Source organism: Engystomops pustulosus, chromosome 2, assembly GCF_040894005.1.
Source record: "Engystomops pustulosus chromosome 2, aEngPut4.maternal, whole genome shotgun sequence".
NCBI lineage: Eukaryota > Metazoa > Chordata > Amphibia > Anura > Leptodactylidae > Engystomops > Engystomops pustulosus.
In genome coordinates, this window is record NC_092412.1 from 137,866,870 (window position 1) to 137,884,524 (window position 17,655).

At 39.5% G+C, this 17,655-nt stretch overlaps 1 protein-coding gene across 3 annotated transcripts; it reads right to left on the reverse strand.

Moving 5' to 3' along the window:
• Window positions 1-3,778: 3,778 nt before the first annotated feature.
• On the reverse strand, window positions 3,779-14,871 carry TMEM50A (transmembrane protein 50A). Of its 3 annotated transcripts, none has more exons than XM_072136657.1 (7): window positions 14,739-14,871; window positions 13,591-13,693; window positions 8,116-8,228; window positions 7,814-7,881; window positions 7,586-7,678; window positions 6,828-6,888; window positions 3,779-4,077 (listed from the first exon to the last, which is right to left on the reverse strand). In XM_072136657.1, the coding sequence occupies exons 1-7, from the start codon at window positions 14,837-14,839 to the stop codon at window positions 4,032-4,034; spliced, it is 585 nt and encodes a 194-aa protein (XP_071992758.1). In that variant the 5' UTR covers window positions 14,840-14,871; the 3' UTR covers window positions 3,779-4,031. The 3 variants fall into 3 exon arrangements, with proteins under 3 accessions (XP_071992758.1, XP_071992760.1, XP_071992759.1); XM_072136659.1 differs by lacking the exon at window positions 14,739-14,871 and adding an exon at window positions 14,604-14,732; XM_072136658.1 differs by lacking the exon at window positions 14,739-14,871 and adding an exon at window positions 14,448-14,596.
• Between the last annotated feature and the right edge of the window lie 2,784 nt (window positions 14,872-17,655).

Below are 17,655 nucleotides of genomic sequence, written 5' to 3' on the forward strand. Positions count from 1 at the left end.
AGTTTTCATTTACTGTGGGTACAGAAAGTATTCAGACTGCTTTAAATTTTTCACTGTTTGTTTCATTGCAGCCAATTGGTAAGATCACGAAAGTTCTTTTCTTTTGCTCATTAATGTACACTCCACACCCCATCTTAACAGAGAAAACAGATCATTTATTAAACAAGAAAAACTAAAATATCTCATGCTCATAAGTTTTTGAGCTAGTAGAACCATGAGTGTTCTTGGGAATGATGCAACAAGTTTAGGGATCCTCTCCAGTCCCCTCAGGTTGGATGGTTAATGTTGGTAGTCAACTGTTTTCCAGTCTCTCCAGTGATGCTCAATTGGGTTTAGGTCAGTGCTCTGGCTGGTCCAGTCAGGAATGGTCAGAGTTGTTCTGAAGCCAATGCTTTGTTATTTTAGCTGTGTGCTTAGGGTCATTGTCTTGTTGGTAGGAGAACCTTCGGCCCAGTCTGAGGTCCAGAGCACTCTGGAAGAGGTTTTCATCCAGGATATCTCTGTACTTCGCTGCATTCATCTTTCCTTCAATTGCAACCAGTTGTCCTGTCCCTGCAGCTGAAAAACACCCCAGGATGCTGCCACCAAGTTTTACTTTTGGGATTGTATTTGGGAGGCTATGAGCAGTGCCTGGTTTTCTACACACATACCGCTTTTAATTAGTTCAACCTTCATCTCATCAGACCAGAGATTCTTATTTCTTATAGTCTGGGAGTCCTTATGTGCTTTTTTGCAAACTGTATACAGGGCTTTTATATGTCTTGCACTGAGGAGAGGCTTCTGTTGACACATTCTGCTATAAAGCCTTGACTAGTGGAAGGCATTAGTGATAGTTGACCAGGTCGAGGAAGAGTTGCAGTGGTCCCAAACTTCTTCCATTTAAGGATTGTGGAAGCCACTGTGCCCCTGGGAACTTTGAGTGCAGCAGAAATTGTTTTGCAACCATGGCCAGATCTGTGCCTTGCCACAATTCTGTCTCTGAGCTCCTTGGGCAGTTTCTTAGACCTCATGATTCTCATGTTCTCTGGCATGCACTGTGAGGTCTTATATAGACCAGTGCGTGCCTTTCCTGATCTAGTCCAATATAATTATATACATCTGGACAGCTGAGTTTCACAGCAAAAGGTCTGAGTACTTATGACTATGTGATTTTTGAGTTTTTCTGGTTTTTAAAAATGTGAAAATTTCTGTTTTTTTTTCTGTCAAGGTGGGGTGCAGTGTAAGCAATGAGCAAAAAAAAAAAAAAAAAAACAATTGGCAATGAAACAAAGAGTGAAAAATTAAACGGGGTCTGAATACTTTTCATACCCACTGTAGTTAGGAATACCAGTCAGGTGTATTCCTAATGTTAAGCTTATGTTAAAGTTTCAGCGCATCATTGTTGGCTGTGATGTGTTAAAGTAGATGATTTTTTACACCTCCTATCTGTACTGTCCAGTAATAAATTGGTAATTTATAAAACACTGGTGGTAGCCAACAAAGGGTTAAAAAAAATTGATACGCATTTCTGTACCTAAAGATGTTTCAACAAAGCAACAAATAAATGCAGTGGGTGAATCCAGCCTTTAACCCCTTCCCTCAGATGCCTTTTTTCGTTTTTCCATTTTGATTTTTCACACCCCACCTTCAAAAATCTACGTTTTTATTTTTCTATGTACAGAGTTGTGTTATGGCTTATTTTCTGCGTAGCAAATAACACTTAACACTTTAATATTCCATGCCATGTTCTGGGAAGCGGGAAAAAAAATTCCAAATGCAGTGAAATTAGTAAAAAAAAAAAAAAAAAAAAACATTTGCGCCGTATTCTTGTGGGCTTGGATTTTACGGATTTCACTGTACGCCACAAATGACATGTCTACTTTATTCTTTGGGTCCGTACGATTACGGGGATACCAAATTTGTATAGGTTTTATAATGTTTTCATACATTTACATACAATTAAAACCTCCTATACAACATTTTTGGGGATTTTGCCGTCTTCTGGCGCTAATAACTTTTTTATACTTTCGTATACAGATCTTTGGGAGGTGTAATTTTTGAGACTTTTGATGACGTTTACAATGTTATCATTTTTAGGACTGTACGACCTTTTGATCACTTTTTATAGAATTTTTAAATATTTTTTTTTAAATGGCAAAAAAGTGGCATTTTTGACTTTGGGTGCTATTTTCCATTACAGGCTTAAACACAGTGAAAAACCGTTATTATATTTTGATAAATCAAGCTTTTTTGGACGAGTCGATGCCTAAAGTGTTTACTGTTTATTTATATTTATATCAGTTGTAGGGAAAGGCGGGGGTGATTTGAATTTTATGTTTTTTAATTATAATTTTTTTAACTTTTTTTTTTATTTTTACTTTTATTTTCAGACTCCCTAGGGTACTTTAACCCTAGGTTGTCTGATCGATCCTACCATATACTGCCAAACTGATAGCACATTGTAATGAAAGGGTTAACACGAAGCAGCCTCGGGTCTTCGGAAGACCCGAGGCTGTCATGGCGATGCATCAACACTCCCCGATGACGTCACGGGGAGCGACGATCCTCGACTTTTTGAAGCCGCCGCCGGCGGGAAAACACCCCCGATTGGTGCTGGCACACATCGCGGGTGTTACCGGTAAGCCTTTGTTGCAACATGCAGCAAAGAGTTGCTGCAAAAAACAAGCCCTTTTATGTCCAAAAAAAAATTAAATAAAGATTGTGTAGCCTTTAAAAGTGACAATGCAAATCTGCTCTGAATGGCGCAGCTTCCCTTCAATGCCATGGTGTGGGCCTATACAGCAGTTTACCACCACATATGGGGTACAGACGGTCCCCGACTTACAGACAGCCACAAGTTACAGACTGAACAATGTGACCTCTGGTGAAGCTCTCTGGATGCTTTACTTTAGTCACTGGCTGAAAAGATCAGCTGTAAGGCGTCTGTAATGAAACTTTATTGATAATACTATGACAGCACAAAATTTTGAAAATCCAAGTCACGGGGAATAAAAAAAAAATTGTCTGCAGTTACAATTATAAACTATTGCTGTTTCGTCTTGCATACAAATTCAACTTAAAGGGCATCTACCACCAGGAAGAAAGACTGTATGGAAATGGCTCCATAGGTGTTAATGGAGCATTTCCTTGAGCTACATAAACCTTAGAACATGCTGGAAAAACAATCTTGTGGGATATTTCAAGTAGCCACCTGAAGGCACTCCGCCGACTCATAATCACCACATCCCCAAAGCACTTGTGATGAAGGGGGTGGACCACCCTCGAAACGCGCAGTCCACTATCCATACAAATGAAAAATTTCTAACCAAAGAAATTTGTGTCGGATCAGCTATATATCGGGCAGCGCGTCTGACAACATCCCGGTTTTTTTACCTACTATTCATGTGTGATTTCCCTATGCGGCACAAACTAGTACTGGATCCCAGGAAGACGCAGCAGTCCTAAACTACGGAAAACAAAAACCAGACTGAACCTCTGATATCTGCTTCAACGCATAAGACACAAGGTGTCCCAAGGTGAGCAGCTATCACAGTCACAACATTCTAAGTAGGGGGCGCCGCCTGTGTTTTTCTTTTATCTTCCATGAAGTACAAAGTGTCACAAGAAAACAATGTTATTATCACTTACAGTCAGATTTGTAAAAATTGGACATGTCAGCAAGTTGCAAGGTGTCATTTCTGAAAAAAAGCCTTTCAACTAACTGGCTGGGGTTCTGCAAATACATTATTTCGGAAGACTGCTCAATGTGTTTATTTTTACAATAAAATGGCAGACTATGTTAACACCAGTTTGGGCTTTTATTAAACGCTTAATTTCTTTGTTTTACAAAATGTATACAGGTAGACCTTTTTTTTTTATTTTTCTTAAACAAAAAGTGCAAAGACTTGCATAAAGTTATTACCAACTTGTAAAAGTACTTATTCAACATTCATGAGTAGCAAAGAGTCTGGAGTCTCAGAAAGTCTTATATATATGTTTAAAAGGAATGTGCAATTGTAAATATGCAAAGAGATGTAAACTGTAGATGCAATTTATTGCCATAAATCTTCAGTCCGACCAAACTTGAAAACCAGCCCCCTGTATTAAAAAAAAATAAATATGATAAGTATTCTTACATGTCTTAATGAGATATTGTAAACTTTGGCTAGAGTCATATTAACTTTTTACTCTTTTCTCCACTATTACGTCAGTAGGATTTCCTTGTCCTTAAAATCGAGGGCTACCACCTATAAAGCCGTATTCACATGACCGTAATTGTGGGTGTCATCTGGCTGCACAAATTCTGGCAAGATCAGGGTCACAATAGCAGTCTATGCCACCGGGTCACAGTGCAGAGAACACACTGGGGGAGATTCATTATACCTTCTCTGCCAGTTTTCTAGCAGACAAAGCACAAATCTCTCCATCCCAGTTTTCTGGCCTCTCCGACCCACATGCTACTTTGGGCGTGTTGGGGATGAGAGCACGCAGGGAACGTAAAAACCAGTAAAGAATATAACAAAATATTTGGTCTACAGATCCGAACTGGCGGAGTTTGTGCCCGCATTTACTAAGAGGTTGGAGTCTCTTAACCAGCATGGGGGGAAGAGGGGAGTCTTCATGTATTCCACTCACTGTATCTCACCACACCGTATTTGTACTAGGCATGGGATCTGGTCCAGGTGAGGACACGGCCCTGTGAATCTGACCTAACAGTGTATGGTCATACAGTGGGATACATGGTCCGAAATCAGGTGGAGGAGTGAACATTGGCAGGAGCCATCCTTAGGACTGCAATGGCGCAACACAGAGTAGCTTACTGCGTTTTTTTTATCCATGGTTTACTACCAAATGCAATGAACTGCATACTGAGCACACTGAGGCAAAGAGGATACCTCCATCTGGCAGCACATGTCTATGGACATGTTAGCATGCAAGTACAGAACTGTCCTAGCATGCATGCTAAACATGTACATAAAATGCTATATGAAAAAAAACAACAACTCATATACCTTATGTATATGCTCAAGTATAAGCCAATCCAAGAATAAGCTGAGGGCCCCTAATTTTAACACAAAACACTGGGAAAACCTATTGACTCACGTATAAGCCTAGTGTGGGAAAGGCATTGGCCACATGACACCCCGTTGCCTGCCCCCTCCCAGTATATAGCCAGCGCCTGCCCCCCCCCCACCCCCACCCCCGGGATATAGCCAGCACCTGCCCCCCCAAATATAGCCAGTGCTTGACTAAAAAAAAAAAAACTCTGTACTCACCTTTACAATGCCCCTGCAGGTCCTCTTCCATCGTCAGGTCCGTCTTCAGATCCCCGCAGCTGCGTCGCACTATGAAGTCGGCAAGCAGCTGAAGAAATGGTGTGTGCGATGTAGCCGCGGGGACCCGAAGACGGAGCCAGAGCTGAAGATAGAAGAGTTAGCTTTTTTTCTGCACATTTTTATACTCGTGTATATATGGTACTTACCTTTACTCCCTGCAAGTCATCTTCTCCTTGGCAACTTCTCTTCCTGTTTTCTGCTTACACACAGAGGAACATGTCAAGCCTGTGGAATCGCGCCATATCTTGGCACAATCCCATGGACCGCACAAAGTGTACCCAAATTATATAGCAATATATAATGCAAAGAACATCTAGTCTGCTGAATAGCTGTTCTGAAATCGAATTAACTAATACTCTACCAGCACGGCCGTTCCGCAGACGGGATGTCCATGCTGGACATGGCCGGATTCCACAGGCTTCACATGTTCCTGTGAAGCAAAGGTAGAGTCGGGTCGATGAACTTTGCCTATGCAAAAACCAGCATCATAGTGAGTACACAGGCAGAGCGCATGGACGTGTCTCTCCCGCGCTGTCACACGACGAGAGGAGTGCCAGAGGAAGAGTATAGAAGTGTGTGTGTTTTCTTTTTTAATCAAAGGGCTGCTGCATGGGGCAGTTTATTACTATTAGAGGCTGCTGCACGGAGGAGAAATGTAATACTAGGGAGGCTGCTGGGCATTTCTTTACTGGGGGAGGGCTGCAGGGGGCATTTCATTACTGAGGGGAGGCTGTGACCAATGCATTTCCCACCCAAGGCAATAAGCTTTCCCAGTTTTTTGTGGTAAAAGGAAGTGCCTCGGGTCAGCTTTTACTTGAGTATATACTGTAGTCACAAAGCTCATCATTGGTATGCCACCTTAAATTAAGCCCGTCATGACCGGCCAACCTAAATATACTCAGTAACTCCCGTTACAGTGAAAGAGTTAAATGTAAAAAAATAGAGTGCCCAAATGTCTAGGCTAACCTTTGAGTGACAGAAAGTAAAACTAAAGAAAAAATAGTGAATATATTTTTTAAAAGTTGCAATAAAAAAAATACACCACAAAAATAGTTTTGCTCCCTAGTCACTAATGCCACCGTATCATACAAGATGTAATAAAACTTGCAGCATAAAGTGCCAAATACTAAATTAAATTGTCTGTTATAATTTTAACAGCTTTTAAACCTAAAAATCCAGTATTTCTAGAAGGAAAAAACATGCTGCAAAGATCTTGTTGGTAGCCACAAATAAATGAAAGTAATAGGCGCTAAAAGAACACTTGAAAAAAAAAAAACAGGAAATTGTGTCAGGCCCTGAAGTGGCAAATAACGCTAGTCCTTAAACTGGTTAACACTGGGTAGCCCTGAATGATATCAATGGAATAAGACCACCTTATTTTACATATTGAGGGGGTTTTGTCTCACAGTTTGACCAATGATACTGCAATAACATGGGAGCAACTTGTGTTAACCACACTGGCTCAGTAGTATTTATCTAGTTTGATGGAATCATGGTGGAAAAAATACTTACCCAAAAAATATGAAAGCATTTTGAAAAAACACAGCTATTCCAGGATACACCAGGCTGGCATCTGCAAGAAAGACAACACAAAATTTACAATTTTCCATCTACATCTTCATTTTGATCACATTTAAAGGGGTTTTCCCATGAAACAAGTTAGGCCCTTTCCACTGGATTGGTAGGGGTCTCAGGTAATCTCAGTCAGCTCAATTCAGATAATTGGAGCAGAACAAACACGCAAGGCCATCTACGCTGCTTATCTCGGGGAGAGACGAGGGGTCTTATGTGGTACAATGGAAACCCCCCTCCCCCTCCGGTTCTTGTGATCTTTGGGGGTCTCATCACCGAGACCCTCACCGATCAGCAAGTTAGGCCCTATACTGTGGATAGAGCCTAAATTGTTTGGTGGAAAAACCCCTTTAAGCTGTGTTTGTCTGTGAAGTTGCTGCTATCACAAAGCTGCTGGGAGGAGACTCACTGGGTTTGAGACCTGGCCTGAGGCAGACACATGGTCTGTTGCACAAATCGGTTCTCTTTCCCCAAAACCTTATTTGGTATTTCGCTCATGTGATTTTTTTCCCCATGAACCTCTAATGGTTTATATGATCCTCTGGAAAAAAAAACATCAGAAGAGCTGGTGGCAGCCAGTCCCATACAGCTTACATCTACATGGAGGGGTTCTCCACTAAAGTGGGGTATAGAACATTCTGTGTTTGCTATTGTGCAACTACTTTTAATAACACACCTACAGCTTTGACAATACTTACTTTGGGCCACATAACCACCAAACAAAATCCACATGGAAGCAATCAAAGAGCCGAAGGCCAACATAAAACCTATGAAAAGCCAAATTCTAGCACCTAGAAAACACAATAAAAGAAAGGTCATATCATTATAGCAATCACATACAGAATCTAAATATCTGAACTTCTAATATACAAGCCTAAATGTGGTCCTTATACATGATATGTCATGCACTAGTTAATTAGTATTACCCGTTTGTCCCAAGCATCCTTCGCTATAGCTGTCACCACGAACTTGTCCATTGGATACGGCATTTATCCTACAAGTACATGATGAGAAATTATTATTGGGGTTGGGCAGGAATTTCTATAGCTGTTCAGAACGGTTTAAACACAATGCATAAGAAGCTGTTGGCCGTGTATCCCTGAAGCAGCCTAGAAAAGTCACTAAGGCTGTGGATCGCAAAAAAAAAAGAGCTGACTATAGTTATATAGTTACAAATTCTGGCCAATACAGGGACACAAAGCCAAATAAAGAGACCTTGGCAACTTACATTAAAAAGGCTACAGTAGCTATAACCCCACAGGCATGGTATGAGTGATTTAGGTCTTTTTCGGAAGGATATTTAACAGCAGCATCAATGATGATCCACCAACCTGTGAAAAACTAGAAACATGTGTTAAATTACTATCACCCTTTAGAACAGATTGCTTCAAAAGATGTTCGTTTTACTTTACTCTTCAAACAAACAAACGTGGTCAGCTCACCCTGATGGAAATCGGCTTGTAGCACCTGGATAAATCCACGCACGGATCACTCTTGGCCCCAGAGTAACATGATTAGCAATCAGCAACAAGAAGAAAAAGCTCTCTTCATACGATCCAGCTCAAGGAAACACCAGGAATAAAATCTTCAAGGCTTTATTGGTAGATAAATAAAAAACATAATAGCCACGGGATACACATGTCACAGCATAGCGGTCTACGCGTTTCGGATATCACATATCCTTATTCATGACTACCTGCATGATGCATACAAGGCAATATATACTGTTTAAGGGAAAACATGGGGTGGATTCCCCCACGTGATCAATACACAATTTTTTGCACAATAAAGCCTAATGCATACACATAAAAACATATGAGAACAAATATTAACAATCCAATACAAATACTTAATAGTGACAGATCATATCTAACCTTTTGTTCATACCTCTGGGGACTCTTGTATCTAACGTGAAGATCCAAAAGGTTTCACGATTAAGCAACTTCCGTTTGTGATCTCCACCCCGTGCAGGTTTCCATACTTTTTCAAAGCCCATGAAAGTAAAGGAACTACAATCCCCATGATGCAAGGTTTGAAAATGTCGGGAAGCCATTGATATGTTAACTGCATCACTATTCCTTGCATCTGAAAGATGTTTTCTGATCCTAGTTTTTAGGGGACCTCCTGTATATCCAACATATTGAATGTTACAACTTTTGCAAATAATTGTGTAAATAACGTTTGGAGTGTTACAATTAATAAAACCGGAGATTTTATATTTTACACCTGTGCTACACGATACAAATTCTTTTGAAGGACTAGCAAATTTGCAACATAGGCAGATGTTATGTCCACATCCATAAAAGCCCTTGGTGGACAACCATGTATCTTTTGATTTTCTAATATTCGAAGAAAAAAGACTTGGTGAGAGAATAGAGTTAAGGGTTGGTGCTTTTCTAGAAACGAAATTTACTTTGTTACCCAAAACTTTTGATACCTTGTTGTCTGTATGCAATAATGGGAGATATTTTCGTACAATATTTACCACTTCTTTATATTGGTTACTGTAGGTAGTTGAAAAAACTGCTGATGTTTTATCTTTTGGCCTATCCCTTTTCTTTTGTTTGGTTCTGTGTATTAAATCCTCTCTATTGATCTCGTCAACAGTACGGCATGCCCTGTCTAACATCCATTTGGGATATTTTCTTTTGGAAAGTTTATTACATATGTTTTCCTTTTCAATATTGTATGTGACTAAGTCAGTACAATTTCTTTTAGTTCTTATAAGCTCCCCCACAGGAACATTTTTAATGACGTGGGGTGGATGGCACGATGTAGCCTCCAAAATAGAGTTGGTGGCTGTAGGTTTGGTGTACGGGGAAATTGATACATGATCCGTGCCTTTGAGGCTAATGTCTAAGAAATTAATGGAATCATGGTTGTGGACAAATGTGAATTTTAGATTCATGCCATTGCCACTGACAAAATCCACAAAAGGAGCAATGTCATTCACCGGTCCCTCCCATATCAGGAGGAGGTCGTCGATATAACGACCATACCACCTGATATGGGAGAGAAACGGATTGAATGAAGAGAACAAAAATGTTTCCTCCCAGTACGCCATGTAGATATTAGCCAGGGAGGGAGAACACCTCCCCCCCATGGCCGCACCACATTTTTGAACAAAAAATCTGTTATCAAATAGAAAATAATTATTTTTAAGTAAAAACTCTACAGATTCTAACAAAAATTCCCTGGTCTCATTGGTATATTTGCTATACTTTTCTAGATGGTACGCCAAAGATTTAAGGACCATAGAATGTTCCAAAGAAGGGTACAAACCTATGACGTCACATGATAACCAAAGGGACGTAGATTTATTCCATGGGTATCCATCCAGCAAAGAAATAACATGTTTTGTATCCTTCAGTAACCCTGGCAAGGAGACCACTAATGGTTGCAATAGATGGTCTACCCAGGCGCTCAATCTTTCGTTAATCGACCCAATTCCTGCTACAATGGGTCTGAGGGGGGGAGGGAATTTATCTTTATGTATTTTAGGGAGGGAATGGAATATGGGAATCACAGGAAATTTCACATTTATATATTCTGCTATCTTGCTGGTGATGGCACCCATATTAACCCCCTCCTCCAATAGTTTAGATAAAGTAGCTTGAATATCTTTTGTAGGATCATGCAGAACTTCCCTGTAAACTGATTGATCCTCCAAAATTTCCAAATTTAGTTTTTTATATAGACCAGCATCAATAAGTACAATACCACCCCCCTTGTCCGCTTGACGAATTAAGAGGTCCTCGTTGTTGTTCAAATTTTTGATGGCTTTTTTCATTTTGAAAGAGAGGTTTCCCCCAGTTGGAATCTTGCCATTTATAACATTGTTTTGTAGGGAGATCAATTCCTGTTCAACCCTGTCCTGGAACAAATTCAATATTTCAGGACGTGATTGGACAGGATAGAAAAAGGGATTCGGCATATTGAACGAAGCATTGGGATCAATATGTTCAACTTCACCAATATTGCCTTCACTTTGCAATTGTCTTAAATCAACAATATGTAGCTGATCAGAAAAAGTGTTGGTATATTTGTTAAGGCTTAACTCTGTGTTATCTGTTCTATGAACACTGTTAACATTATTGTGTATACCATTGCTATTATCATAAACAACATTATCTGATAAAGCATTATCCTCAAAATGTATACGTAAGGTTATAGACCTCGCAAACTTGTTGATATCTAGCAGTGTAGAAAACAGGTCAAAATTACAAGAGGGGGAATATCCCAAACCTTTTGACAGAACCGATATTTCTTCAGATGACAAAATGTAACTAGATAAGTTAAAAATAAGTCGTTATATCGACGACCTCCTCCTGATATGGGAGGGACCGGTGAATGACATTGCTCCTTTTGTGGATTTTGTCAGTGGCAATGGCATGAATCTAAAATTCACATTTGTCCACAACCATGATTCCATTAATTTCTTAGACATTAGCCTCAAAGGCACGGATCATGTATCAATTTCCCCGTACACCAAACCTACAGCCACCAACTCTATTTTGGAGGCTACATCGTGCCATCCACCCCACGTCATTAAAAATGTTCCTGTGGGGGAGCTTATAAGAACTAAAAGAAATTGTACTGACTTAGTCACATACAATATTGAAAAGGAAAACATATGTAATAAACTTTCCAAAAGAAAATATCCCAAATGGATGTTAGACAGGGCATGCCGTACTGTTGACGAGATCAATAGAGAGGATTTAATACACAGAACCAAACAAAAGAAAAGGGATAGGCCAAAAGATAAAACATCAGCAGTTTTTTCAACTACCTACAGTAACCAATATAAAGAAGTGGTAAATATTGTACGAAAATATCTCCCATTATTGCATACAGACAACAAGGTATCAAAAGTTTTGGGTAACAAAGTAAATTTCGTTTCTAGAAAAGCACCAACCCTTAACTCTATTCTCTCACCAAGTCTTTTTTCTTCGAATATTAGAAAATCAAAAGATACATGGTTGTCCACCAAGGGCTTTTATGGATGTGGACATAACATCTGCCTATGTTGCAAATTTGCTAGTCCTTCAAAAGAATTTGTATCGTGTAGCACAGGTGTAAAATATAAAATCTCCGGTTTTATTAATTGTAACACTCCAAACGTTATTTACACAATTATTTGCAAAAGTTGTAACATTCAATATGTTGGATATACAGGAGGTCCCCTAAAAACTAGGATCAGAAAACATCTTTCAGATGCAAGGAATAGTGATGCAGTTAACATATCAATGGCTTCCCGACATTTTCAAACCTTGCATCATGGGGATTGTAGTTCCTTTACTTTCATGGGCTTTGAAAAAGTATGGAAACCTGCACGGGGTGGAGATCACAAACGGAAGTTGCTTAATCGTGAAACCTTTTGGATCTTCACGTTAGATACAAGAGTCCCCAGAGGTATGAACAAAAGGTTAGATATGATCTGTCACTATTAAGTATTTGTATTGGATTGTTAATATTTGTTCTCATATGTTTTTATGTGTATGCATTAGGCTTTATTGTGCAAAAAATTGTGTATTGATCACGTGGGGGAATCCACCCCATGTTTTCCCTTAAACAGTATATATTGCCTTGTATGCATCATGCAGGTAGTCATGAATAAGGATATGTGATATCCGAAACGCGTAGACCGCTATGCTGTGACATGTGTATCCCGTGGCTATTATGTTTTTTATTTATCTACCAATAAAGCCTTGAAGATTTTATTCCTGGTGTTTCCTTGAGCTGGATCGTATGAAGAGAGCTTTTTCTTCTTGTTGCGTTTTACTTTACTGTCTCACTACTTGCCCAGATGTCACTTTCTAAAGGGGTTGTCCGAGAGTTCCCTAAAATTAGGAGCTGAGCTGCAGCGGGCTTTTTTAAAAAAATAAATAAATAAATAAAATAAACATGTACTCACCTACTCTGTCGCATGCAATGTTCTGCGCCGCGGTCCATCTGATCTGAAGCTTCCATCAGACCGAGAAGTTTATTATTTTTATATACTCGGGTATAAGCCGAGTGGAGTTTTTGTGCTGAAAAACTTGGCTTATACCCGAATATATATGGTATGTGCCTTTTGGTCAGCTAGTTATAAACAACAACAAATTCATGATACTGCAACATGTAGTAGTTAAATAGACCAAAAGCCCAAGGGCTCTTTATCAGCTACCTGGTATACAGACCATTAAGTAGCCGATATACCTGGCAAGGCAGCTTAGTCCAATTCACATGATTGGGCCCAAGTTAAGTCAGCACTTGTTGCATTCTGGTAATCAAGAGGTGAGGGTGCTGGAATTTGGACCCTATGTATAGACCACCAACTCAAGTCCTGGAAAATCCCTTTAAAAGCGGTTACCCCAAAAGAATGAAGGATAGGAGATAACCATCAGGTCAGTGAGAATGGTAATTCTGTTGCTCTTAATTGAAAGCACATGTCTATTGCCAAAAGTGATGTTTGAGGGACTCCCTCAGACATCAACTAGGTGCGACAAGCCCCCATTCCTATGATGGTTGAAATACCAATCATATTGTTTCTCCTAATCTGTGTATAAGGGGAGAACAATAAAATGTAGGCCAACTACTGTAAATACTGCAGCATCATTTCAAGGTATATTGGAGTGAAACAGAATGAGCAAGACAAAGGATCTGCAGAATGATAAATGATGCATGTGCCTAGATAGTTTGTCAGAACAACAAGCAAACTTACAAGAACACCTGCCCCAACAGACGCAATCGTGTTCCTCTTCTCACCCCAATCTATGCATTCCGAACAGCGTAAGGAGTCAAAAAAGCCAGACATTTTAAATAGCCTGCAAGAAGAAACACAGAATATTAAGCATTTCCACAACAGTAAAAATACACCTTGTAGCATTTATTGTAATGGGTATTTTCTCCTTAGGACCGTTATTTTAATTTGTATTGAATCTGTAAAAATATAGAATGTGAAAGTCATGGAAAGAATACTGGTTTACATGCATAAACAGAGAATATAGTCAATTCTAAATAGGCTTTTGTATCACACACGAAAGAGGTGCATCAAGGCGAGTTTACAGCAGAACGTCCACTTGGAGAAGATCCCGGTAACATTGATTACTGGCACCTTCTAATATCCGATTTCTCATGTGCATTCAGAATTATATTTCGCTCCAAATCCAAAGTGATATTTCTATTGGGTGGAATATTAAAACTGTAAAACTATTCTAAACAGAAGAATATGATTGTTACTATGGGCAACCAAGGCAATTTTGCTTTTATAAAATGACACAATTATCTGTAAGTGAACTGTGCTTCTTGTTCATACAAAGGAGAATTGAGGTCTGCGCCCCACGGCATGGATTAAACATGCCCATATCAGGATGCTTAGCCTACAGATCGTATAGGTCTCCTCATAGCAGAATAACATTCTTGCTTTGGGAGTGGATACTCATGGGACAGCCATCACATGATGACCCATGACTTGTGCTGCAGCAGTGGATAACATAAAGACAAGTGGAGAGACCAATGTAATCTGGCCCATAGTATAACCCATACATTTGGGAAATAAAGAGTTAAAGGCAACATCACCTATTGGTTATTACTGTGATGCGTGTTAGGTGACCCTATGATATTTTATACACCCACAGACCCTAGATTTAGGGTAATCATCCGCTTGCCCCAACAGCACTACACACTGTTCAGATGACATGATCCCGGAGACACCGGGAAGGGAATACATATAACTATAGTCTGCAGTCCGTTACAGGCTACAGCAGACAACGGAGCATCGGCAGCCATATAATGCAATGTATGGCGGAGCCTTCACCGACTACGTGCCCCCGATTATCAGTAACAGACAACGACTAACACCATACAGACCTGCCCGACCCCGGCGAACGGTAAACAAGCTGCGCGGATACAGTGACGCAGAAGTGGAGCCAGCCAATCCCCATGGAAGGAAGCTGACACCCGGACGTCATCCAGCGGCCATCTTGGTTATGGGCACATACCGATAATGAGAAATCTTTGTTATAACCATCCGTAAACTGATGTAACATCATTTAGAATATAACTTCTGTCACTAAAAAAATTAAAAAATACTTCAAAGTGCATACAGCAGTGCATTCTGTGAAATGTCCATCTAATGACCCATCCATGGATCTTTATCTCTCTCTATATATATAGTTATGTGTGTGAATGTGTGCCATAGAGTAGCACAAATCCCATTCAAATGTAATGAAAAAGGTTTTGCATAATAAGGATACAGGATAGATCATCAGATGGGGTCATAAGCCACCAACCCAGTGTTCAGCTGATTCGAGTGGTCGATGAGGGGGGCAAAATAAAATTGGGGTGTTGTGCTTAAAACAATATACTAGTGGACTCTTTATATATAAAAATATATTTATATTTTTTTTTGGGGGGGGGCACATTGTGGTAAGTTGTATACTGTATTATTTAGAAGAACTGTGTAGGACTACAGAAAATATAATATGCAAGAAGAAAAAGATTTGGTATGTTAAAAAGAGTCATTGGGATGTCATCAAAGGGCATTTTGATGTCACAATAGGACACTGTGATATCAATGGGTCATTGCGATGCCATAATGGGGCATTGTGCAGCATAAAAGGGAATAGTGATGTCAAATGGGTTATTATGATCTATTTAGGGCCATTGCAACGTCATAAAGTGACATCATGATATAATGGATTGTGGTAATGTCATACAACGGCATTGTCATGCCACAGTGATGTCATAAAAGGGCATTGTCATAAAGAGAAATCATGATGTCATAATAAGGGCATTGGGAGATCTTAAAGGGACATTTTACGTCAAAGTGGAGCATTATTATGTCACAGTGGGGCATTGTGATTTTATAATTGGGTATAATAATGTCAAAAAGGGGCATTTAGGATTAATAACAAGGCACTGTGATATTGTAATTAGTTGTGATATCACAATGGTGATGTCATAATAGCACTGTAGTGTTATAATGATGGATTTTGATGTCATATTGGTACATTTTATTATACTAAAGAGGCATTGTGATGCCACATTAGGGCATTGTGATTTCTCAATTGTGTATTGTGATTTTGTAAAGGGGGATTGTGATAACATATTGGTTATTGATATGTCATAGAAGAGCAAAATTGGCATTGTGATGTTATAATGGTCATTGTGATGTGGTGATTGTGGTGTCACAAAGGGATACTGTGTTGTCAGATTCCCAGGACCCATGGTAGCATTAACCCATTCAGAAAAAAAACAGAGCTTAAAGCAGTACCACATGGCCATCCACTTCTGTTCTCTGGGCCAAAGGCATTGTTATACTGTATCTCTTTAGTATTTTTCCTCTTTGGGGACATTTGGGAACTATTTTCTGTCAAACGGTTCAAATAAGAGTTATTATATTTTAAAATAGCCAATGAACGTTTAGGTTTTATACATTTTTTGGGTTTTTTTAATTTTTTGCTGCCATACTGTACTGCCATACTACAGTATAGCATTATATATGGATTTTTCACATCATCTATTACAATGCGCATATCAGCTAAAACAAGACAAGCCTTATACAGACATCACGGGGAGCAATGATCAAAACAAAGATAGAGGCACCGCCCGTGGTGAAAGGGTTAACACCCACGATCTGTGCTTGCATTTTGAAACGCAACACAATAGCTAAGGATTTGAGATGTTCCTAATTACATAGCTGTTAACATTTCTTCACATGTGGCACAAGCGTTGTCTTTACAAATGCTATTGTTCAGACCTCGGCCCTATCGCATGCATGTTACTGGTAACCAGCACCTGGTGTCTTGAATTGTTAATACGCAACACACTGGATGCTTGTGACTGATCGCATATGTTCACTGAAAGTGCATTTGCGATGAGGCCTGCCTCTGGGCTCTAGCGTTGCATTTGTAACGCAACACGATAACTATTTGTGAATGTGCCCTGGTGCAATGTTAACATGTGCACTATGGATGGGCCTTAAACCCATGAAAAGAAAAAAAAGGGGAGTTCTTCCAAGTCAAATGACCCATTCATAGCTTCCACTATAGTCATGATTATCTTGTACATCCAAAGGACACGTCACCATTAATGCCTGCAATGCTGCAATGGAGGGAGTAAGGTTGTGACATATGCTCTCACCAAAAATTGTTTTTTTGAAAGTTAAGGATTGAAACCAGAAGACAGAAATTGAAATAAGGAAGTATCTCTGGAAGTGGGCGGTGTGAATTTATTCAACGTACTGACACAAGTTCTAACTGTGCCAGAAGATAAGAAACTACTAAAAAGTAAAACTAAAAATAAATAAAAATTAATCTTAATTTGAAAACTGGAAAGCCAAATAAAATTGATCTACAAGATTATTTCATCTACATAAGCTCTACCATATTCTGGTTGTAGCAATGATGATTTCCTTTTATGCAATATATTGTATTTATTTACCAAACTATGAACAAAAGTCACAGCCAAAGGAACTTTGAAACCAACTGTAGTTATCTTTTTATAAGACACACCTAACAACTAGCTAGCTTATCAAATAAAACAAACGGGTCTATTCAATGGGAACTTATTCCAGTGTCTTAAAGGAAACCTACCACTTAGAATGGCAGGGGTAAGCTGTAAGTACCGAGCACCAGCTCAGGGTGAGCTGGTGCTTACTTTCGTTAGTGTTATTAACCACTGTATCGCGGTTTTAACACTTTTTAAAGGGGGCCTACCACCACGATTCTACCTATAAAGGTAGAACGGGTGGTAGGTGGATGAATGGGACATAAGGATAGCCCTT